Source organism: Arachis duranensis, chromosome 8 (genome assembly GCF_000817695.3).
Source record: "Arachis duranensis cultivar V14167 chromosome 8, aradu.V14167.gnm2.J7QH, whole genome shotgun sequence".
Taxonomy (NCBI): domain Eukaryota; kingdom Viridiplantae; phylum Streptophyta; class Magnoliopsida; order Fabales; family Fabaceae; genus Arachis; species Arachis duranensis.
In genome coordinates this window covers 47,134,734-47,144,815 of record NC_029779.3, presented here as the reverse complement: position 1 = coordinate 47,144,815, position 10,082 = coordinate 47,134,734, and the positions used below count along the sequence as shown (strand labels likewise).

The window sequence follows — 10,082 nt, the reverse complement described above, 5'->3', positions numbered from 1 at the left end:
GTTCGAAAGACAATTTTAAAATTAAGTTAAAGCTTTGAGACTATTTTGTAGCGAAAAAAAGACAAAAAAATAAAATAAATTTTCAACTTCTACGTTGAAAGACAAAATCGTGCTTAACCCTTTTAAAACGAAGGAGAAAGAGTGGGCTGCCATACAGAAACAGAAACCTCCAAGTCCAACACTCAATGCTATGCCTCAACACGCCTTTCAAGCAAAGAAAAGAAATTATAGGATTACTAAGTATGTGTTGTAATATTATTTAACGTGTCATATTAATAAATTTTAATACAATTAACAAATACAAGTAACAGAATAATTAAAATAACTAACTTAAAATTTTTAAAAAACAAATTTAATTAAAAAAATTAAAAACTAAAATAACAAATAAAATAAAATACAACTATACCAGATAAAATAACACTCTTTTTTTATTTCTACTAGTATATATCATCTTGTTATATATTTGTTTTCAACAATATATATTTACACTAAAATCTGTTATCAAATTAATTATTAATATAAAATACATATTAAAATACAAAATTTACATTAAAAATATATAAAATAAGACATTTATATGTTCACAAAAGATTATATATATACACTAAAAAGCATGTGTATATTTATTCATATTAATTTACATATTTTTCTAATAATTAACCATTAAAATAAATTTGTCATAATGAAATAATCTAACCTCCAATAAACAAGTAATCAAATTATTTTATAGTAATGATCCGTTCGTTGGTTATAATTCGGCTCAATAAAATTATAAATTGAAATCCGGTTAAAACTAAATACACACGTACTATATCAGGAGTACGTGAAGAGTACATGTTTTACTCTCCTAACGGATTTATCCTATAAAATCAAATAACTACGTGCCAATCCAGATGAATACAGAAATTTCTCTGTAAATCTCTCTAAAGAAGAGCACTAAAGAGTAGTTATTATCCAAATAACTCCACAATATTAGACTCATTAAGTAACCGCCTGTAGTACAATAATTCTATAAATATATCCATTTCTGACATGAAGAAGGTATGTTATTCATTCTGAATAACTCATATTTATCTTATACTCTTACTAATTTGAGTGTAGAAGTCTCTTTGCAAGTGTCCAATACCGCCGTCCTTACAAGTTCATTTCTCTCATTCCTAAGGAAAGCAAACAAAACAGACTATACCTCAAAGAACTATTTTCACGCAGAACAAGTAATAAAATAAAAAAATTTATGAATAACCAAATATGCGTTTCTATACGGTATTAATTGATCGCTGATTAATGACTTTATATTAAATTAAAAATGATATTGATATTATGATTAGTATTTCAATAAGTTAGTAATCATGACTAATAATGTCCACGGTTACAAACTAAAAATAAATCATACTCAAAGACAAATTATAACTCATCATATATAATAAATACCAATCGAGTTATAACTTATTATAAATAATAGATCAAGCCGAGTTATAACGGATAAATGATATATCTTTTTCCTAATGAGTAATGATATATATTATTGTACTTCTCTTTTTGTGTTTTAGAAGTAGTTATTAATATAGTTATTTTTAAATTAAATTGTAAAAGAGTTTTAAATTATAAAATTAGCATATCGTATACAGATCAATAATTAATAATAATTTTAATTAAGGGTAAACCTAATAAAAAAAGCTTTTAAATTATCAAATTTCTGATAAAAATACAAAATTTTTAAATATATTATCAAGGCTAAATAACGGCGGTTCTAAACTGTCGCTAAATCAACCAATACTATTCAAGAGATTTCGTTACTATTGTGTCAGTAGTTCAATAAAACCGCCGCAAAATTAAATCTTCACACTCCAATAGTAATGTATCTCAAAGCGCTGATAACTTGTTTTGCGCCACTAATCCTTATAAAAATTGTCGCTAAATTCCGTTTTTCTTGTAGTGAAAAAATTATTTTGTATCTTTAAATTTGGTGTTATACCAAGTAAATTTTATTTTTGTCAATGGCAAAAAATGTTTCTAAAAGACGATGAAAACATAATAATTGGATTTTGATATAATTTGTTCATGTACTTTAATTTAAATAATTATCTCAATATTCTTACAAAAATTAAGATAAAATACACAAATAATTTGCTAAATAAAAAAGTCATTAGTCACTTACTAAAAAATTTGCATTTTTCTATCATGTTTTAAGAATATTTTAAGAATATTTTTATCCTTATTAAATTTAACAAACATTTTTATCAACAGTTTTAATAATTCAAAAATATTTTGAATATTTTATTCTAACCTTATAAAGAAAGTTTATTTGTCATGTAGTCCAGTGTTCCCATATTGTCTTGTTCTTCTTGTGACACTGTAAGTGGTAGGTTTGTGCATTCAAAATCTGTATATGTGTCTCCTACCTAAACTCTCTAACATCAATAATATATGTTAATATATTAGATAATTTATCATATTATTTATTATCATAAGGGTTCGCTATATTCAGGATCAGTAACTGCTCTGTGTTAATAATTGAGCATATACATATCTTCTTAAACTTACTGTAATTTACCAAACATAGTTAATGCCTAACAACTCACATTCCTACCCCATAAAAATATAAAATACACATTAAAAATAAATTAAATAACATATATATTTATATATAAATACATAATTACTGATTTTAACGTAAAAAAAAATAATATTTTTATACATTCATATATATTGAAATTTATCAAAAGTTTGCCCGTTTTCTTTCGACCACTATATATATATTTCCATGTTAATCAACTAATTAAGAAGTTCACAACAGTCACAAACATATTACACTTAAAAGTTAAAAGCTCCGAATCAAATAATATTAGCTCTAATAAATAAATAAATAAATAAATAAAACTATATATTCATAGGTCTATAAAATCTATACAAGCTATTATCTGCGGCGGTTGTAGTAACCGCCGTACCACCAACAATGGCACCTTTGCAGCTACACACTTTGTTATTGTTACTTTGAAACCCTAGACCATAACACAAGCACACACTCTTACTATTATTATTAGTATTATCACTATTGCCATACCATGGATGATGATAGAAAACACCATGTGCTTCTTCTTGTTCTTGCTTCAACTTCTTGTTGTTTTCTTGGTTCATGGAATTTGAAGAAGCTTGGTTATTTTGTTGAGAGGGAAGACCAATGGAAAGATCCAAGTTGAGTTGGCGATGATGATGATTATTATGATTATTTTGATGATTATGAAGAGGGTATGTTTGTTCTTCAATGGTAACACCACTGCTACTATTTGATGAATCTTCACAAACCAATTCACTCACCAATTGAAACTTGTTATTGTTGTTGTCATTAATAATGTTGGTGCTTAAAATAATGCTATCGTTTTTTTCCTTGCTTTTCTTATTGTTTGCGGTTGCGACTGTGGCTGTGGTTGTGATTCCGGTCGCATTAAGCGGCCGGTGAGTTTGAGGATCAATTCCCCGGCTGTAGAGTTTTCTTTTGATGTGAGTGTTCCAATAATTTTTTATTTCGTTATCTGTTCTTCCGGGTAACCTTGCAGCTATTAAAGACCACCTGAATTTCAAAAAAAAAAAATATAAAAAATAAGTATATGTATATATATATTATGGAAAAAAATTAAATATACTAAAAATTACTGATATTTCAATAATTTTAACTGTTAATCTTTAATTTCACATGATTGAAGTTATTAAAATTAACGACTAATATTTTTTTGGTTCTATGATGTGACACTTATATAAAACATGAGAGTAATTAATATGATGGTATTATTAGTAGCTAATTATATTGAATATATTTGAGATAATTGTAAAGAAATGAAATGCAATGAAATAGTAGTGTGTGTTTGTTCATACTTGTTTCCAAGTAAGCTATGAAGGTTGATGATGAGTTCATCTTCTTCTTCAGTGAAGTTTCCTCTCTTTAGATCAGGCCTCAGGTAATTTATCCATCTCAATCTGCAACTCTTTCCACATCTCAATAAACCTGGAGACACGCGGAGTTAGAGATATAATTATTTATATTTAATTAAATGAAGTATATAATAATTAATAATTACCAGCAGCTTTGGGAAGAGATCTCCAACAACCTTCACCATGAATCTTGATGTAGTTGATGAGGCGTTCATCTTCCTCTTTGGTCCAAGCTCCTTTGTTTGTGTGTTCTTTCTCACAACAAGGAGATCTACCCATGATGATGATTGATGAAGAGAAAGAATGGAAAATGGAAGAAGGTTATTATTATAGCATGATGGAAAGTGAAAGAGAGAAATGAAGAAGGGTAACAGAGAGAAAGGGGAATGAATATATAAAATGGGAGGAGGTGTATAATTATTTGACCGAGTTGGTAGAGAAAGACGAGTGGTTACAATTTAAGTTAGTGCTGGATTTGGTAGGTAGCTCTACTTTTCATGTGCTTTCTTCTTTTTTGCATTTCCATCCTATATTCTTTTATTTATCACCTCTACCCCTCTCCCCTTATTAATTCTCCTTTCCCTTATCTCTATTAAGGATGGCATCCTGTTTTTGTTTTTAAATTTGTTTTCTGTTTTTGTCTTCATTTCTGTCGTGGAAGAATATTATCTCATTTTTATTTCTCACAAATCTCTATTTTTTTGCGAGTATCTATTTTCTATTTTTTTATATTGATATAATGAAAAAATTGAAAGAAATTTAAAAATAAATAAAAAATATTATTATAACAGACAAAAACATAATCATGCAGCAATAAAAAAGGAAAAGAACGTTACGATCAGAGATAATGAGGCAACAATGAATAACGACACGATGAATATTGAATAGAAATAGCGAGGCAACAATGAATAACGACACGATGAATATTGAATAGAAATAGCGAAGAGTATGATTGTGACTCTGTGAGAGATTGAGATTTGTGAGTTCTGACTTTTTAGAATGACTAAAATGACGCAATGTTAGCGTTATATGAAGAAAATGAAAAACACTTTTAAAATTAGGGTCAAATTTTTCAATACGTGACCAGTAAATATTATCATTTTTTATAAGCAATAATATATACTCATATTTATTGGTATTTGTAAACAAAAAATACCTATATCTACCAAAATTCGCACACATAAATCAATACAATTTGTACTCATATTTTTAAAATTTTATACACATAAATTAATAAAATTTATTTATTAAAATAATTTAATATTTATATATACTGTTAAATAATAATAAAAAATATTAAAAACTGATGGCTCTTTGAGAATTTATCTTCTAATAATTCAATCTATATGGGCTAATAATAACTATATACTAGCTATATGTTTAAAAGGGTTTTGGTATTGGAGGTATTCATTATTATAATAATTGTTGTTGAAACAAGAAGAACAGAGTATTAGCTTCCTTTTTTTTATATCAATTTTATACTTTTAAGTTTATAAATAATTATTTTTTTAATATTAATTAATACTTGTTCCGGTTTAGTAACTTCTTAATATATGTATTTGCTAATAAAACTTCATTAAAAGGGAAGTTATTTCATGAATGATGAATATAATTATATAAAGAATAATTAATATCTTTTGAGGATTAAATAATGGTCTAAGTGATGATCTTTTGAAAACTAACTAAATTAAATTAGTGATTATATCTTAAATATCGAATAATAATTATAAAATTTAATAATTCGTTAATTCATTTGCTAATTATATATATGATGTGTATACAAATAAAATGTCGTTTAGTTCTTTTATTATATTAATTAATAAATAAAGTTAATTATGTTATATAGTTACATTAATATTTAAGTATGTATTTTCATATAAATTAAAACGATTAATTCATAGATTTATTATTTCAAATTTAATTATATGTTACTATGTGGTTGCACAAGATATAATGTTTGGGTAAATGTTTTTAATTATTAATAGCACAAAAAAGCTTGAACTCTTGACAAATACTTTAATTTTAATTTATCTGAAATAGTATAGTAATTTTTAATTATAAAACATTGTTCTTCATATTATATTATATGATATGATATAATTTAATTTATTTTACATGTGCCTCTGTCTTGCTCTACAGATATGATGGAATCAAAAGTGTGTGTCCCACTGACCCATATACAAATTTGTATTATATTGGGTGTTCTTCTCAGTTCTCACTGTACAAAATAAATTGATTTAATTTTTTAAAACCAGTTGTTGTATTTTTAAATTAATTCAAATTTCCAAAAAAATTAACAATTTTCCATTTGAACAAAATTGAAATATGTTGTTTTTCTTCTCATTAATTACTTGCATTTTATCTCCCTTTAGAAAATTTAAACTCTTCTATTTCCTTAAGATAAAACTAGTTCAAACTTTTAGCTAATTTGGTTTAATTTCCTTGCATTTAGTAAAAGGAAAGTCACACACAGCTGAAAGAAATCATTTTTTGAAACTTATTATGAAAATCATAAAACAACTCATCACCAAGAAATAAATTGATTGTTGTAGGTTAAAGTAGATTGTGGCTGATATTTTTTTATAAAATAATTTTGAAAGAAATAAAGAAATGAGATTTTGACTTTTAAAAAATGATAAAATTGGCTTCCTAATTAAATCTTTATTTATTTTGGAAATGGGGTGTACTGTTATATAATTCTCCTGTTGAACAAAGTGTGTTATTTACGGTAGTTATTAAACGAAGAAAAAAAAAGTTGGAAATAATAATACGTAGAAAGCTATTTAGATAATGACGCTTAAAATGTTTCTAAAATAAAGATGTTTTTAATAATTAAAAGTTAACATATATAATCGATTAAATTGTATTATTTTGGTCAAAATTAAACAAGATAAATCGATATAATCGAAAAATTAATAAACTAAATTTTAAACCAATTTAAATTAATATTTTTTATAGAAAATGATTATAATACTTTTATTATAAAAAATTATCTTATTATATATATAATAGAAATATTTTAGTTATTTTCTATAATAAAAATATTGTAGTCATTTTTTATAAAAAAATATTAATTTATATCTGTTTAAAGTTTGGTTTATCAAATTTTTTAGTCAAATCGATTTGTGCGGTTTAATTTTAACAAAATAATACGATTTAGTCGATAATATGTAATAAATTTTAATTACTAAAAAATATTTTAGGTGTCTTTATCTAAATAGCACATTAGTATTAGTATGTATTGTGCTTGACTATTAATGTTAATTAATCCGTTAAAGCATCAATTATCACACAATTATAAGTCGAATATGACCTTAAGGCTTAAAGCCGCACGCACCTTATTACTTTTTGTATAAAAAACTATAGTGTAAGGACCAAATTGTAAATAATAAATTTAGAAAAAATAAAGGACCTACCAGAGCAAAAAGCTTCTTATGCCCACATTCATATGATTCATTGATTGAGAAGTATTAATTAAAATTAGGCAATGCATACCAAACTACTTCACCACTTTTCCAAAAAAAAAAAAAACTCACCCTCGGACTTTGCTGAATTTTTATCGTAAAGGATTTAAATATTTATGGCGATTTGATTTGTATTTAATTTTCCTTTTACATTTTTGTTTTCTTTATAACAAAAACAAATAAATAATTTTTAAAATAAAATAGAAACGGAAAATTGTTTCCAAAACAAACATGTCTGTAACTTTCAAATCTTCTTAAGTGCTGTTCTTCTAATATAAGTTCTAACTACCTGTTTTATTTATTATATTATATTATATGATACATAATTTTGGTCCCCAAAAAAATTAAAGGATTCTAGAAGCATTCTCAACTCACTCCACTTGCTGTTGTCAATTCAAGTTGGATATGAGTAACTAACTTCCCCAACCATCCATGGTTGGGATTATATTAGCACTAGTGCTCATCATCAATAGTAGTAGTATCCTTTTCTTCTAATTTTCCCCCACCCACTAGCCAAATTATAAATAAATAAATAAAAATATTACTTAAAGTTAACAATTTGACTAATTAAGTTCCATCTCAAAACATGGCAATCTTGTATCATGCTATTCTATATATAATCTCATAAAATTTGATATACCAAAAACTTCAATTTTAATAATACATTTAAAAAATTACAAGAGATCCTACCAAACCTACCACTAGAGAAATCACCTTGCATGAATACCACTAAATAAAATAAACCAAAAGGCCATAATCTTTAGATTTAGAAAACACTTACAAAAATTCAAGTGTATGGGGCTAGCTATAATAGAAGAGTTTTTTTTTTTTTGATATTATTATTATAACAATATTCTGCATATACTAAAATAAATCATGGTGGCTTAAGTGGATACCTCATAATATGGATTTTGTGAAAGTTAACTGTAGGAGCGTTTTTCATGATTTAAGAAGGACGAATTTTGGTTGTGTTTTGTGTAATTGTGATAGTCATTGGTTGACTAGAAGTGCCCAAAAAGTCTCTAATTTATGTATTTTTTTGAGAAAAAAATATAAGTAAATAATTTATAATCAACTAATTTTAAATAATTACTAATTAATAATAATTTAAAAAATTAGGATTACCAATTAATAACAAGTTGGCCAATAATTGGCGGTTAGAATATTGGTTATCTAACGGAGTTTGTTTTTCGAACTGAATTCTCTAGCACAAATTGTTATTTTTTTTTCTTTTTTCTTTTCTTATTGCACTAAAAAAATTTACTATATATTTAGTATTTATATATATATATATTTATACATATTAATTAATTTTACATACATATTTTTTTAACTAAATAATTTATCACAAGAATAACCAAAATTATTATAATAAAATAATAAATCCTGCGATAAAAATAAATAATTAAATTTATTTATATTGGTAAGATAAAAAATTAAATGTTTATAAAATATTAAATACATACATTATTATTTTTGTGTACATCAGTACAATATACATAAGATGATTGGTATTATTACTGCAAATAATGAGAAATGAATTTGGTTATTTTTCCTTTTTGAGTGGTCCCATTACCTTACCTTACCTTCCTTCATGGGTGGAGTATAATGTGAGATAATCTCTCATGAGAACAAAAATCACCATTAGAATAAAATAGATAAGATATAAGATATGGTTATGGTGTAGTATGGTAGTATATGAGGTCACAACAATAATACATGATTCCTTTAAATTTTTAGAAATATTAAATAAAAAATTATATTATATAAAATTAAAAAAATAGATATATTTATATAGGTAATGATGATGGGTATCTTCACCTATATTTGTCAAAAAAATAAATATAAAAAAGAAATTAATATAACTTAAAAATAACGTGAAGAATCTGTGAGGTTTGGTGACCCACCACATTTTTCTCCCTCATCCATGGATATTTTTCCACCTCATGATCTATTTGGAATGAGCTGGTCCATTCGTTTTGTTTGCCCCACTCCACACTCTATATCATACTCTCATGCTTTTCATGTTCTCTACCTAGCTTCATTATTATTTCTATTTTTAAGAAGGAAAAAAAAAATAGGTATGTTGGTGGATATATGAGAATCACCCAATCAATTAGGTTTGGATATAAAGTTTTTACACTTAAAATATTTCATGCAATTCACTTAGTATCATCTTTTTTCCTAAGTTTGAAATTATGTTAAATAAACGTAATAGAATGAAAAATCAACTTAAATTCATCGAGTGATTAGTCTATTTGTCTATTAAAATAAATATTTAAATTTAAATTATGTTTTGTATATAAATCAATTCATTGATAAGATTTGTAATAAATAAGTTTTTATCTGAAAAAATATGATGAGAAATGAAAAAAATATAAGTAAAAAAAATACTTAAATATAATATATTAATGCAAAAAAAAAAGATTAGGAGAATTTTTTAAAATATACTTAAACATTAGAGGTAAAATCAATAATATTTTTTCCAAAATTTTTTGTATCAATTGCCAAAATTAAATCGTTATTCGTTGATATATGGGTTTGGTAGTTACCAATTAAACCAACTCTGATAAGTAGTAAAAAATATATTTTTTTAAACCAACTCGGATATTCAAATTCTATTTTGTGTATGCAGCAATTTATTAGCTAACGATAAATTTTTAAATAGACTTTAGATTTGTGACGAAT

At 25.0% G+C, this 10,082-nt stretch overlaps 1 protein-coding gene across 1 annotated transcript; it reads right to left on the bottom strand.

The window, feature by feature from the left end:
* Nucleotides 1-2,863: 2,863 nt before the first annotated feature.
* Nucleotides 2,864-4,349, bottom strand: LOC107463430 (myb-related protein 308). The gene is made up of 3 exons (XM_016082227.3): nt 4,077-4,349; nt 3,874-4,003; nt 2,864-3,571 (listed from the first exon to the last, which is right to left on the bottom strand). Exons 1-3 carry the CDS (start codon nt 4,207-4,209, stop codon nt 2,881-2,883), a joined length of 954 nt encoding a protein of 317 aa, XP_015937713.1. The 5' UTR covers nt 4,210-4,349; the 3' UTR covers nt 2,864-2,880.
* Nucleotides 4,350-10,082: the final 5,733 nt, after the last annotated feature.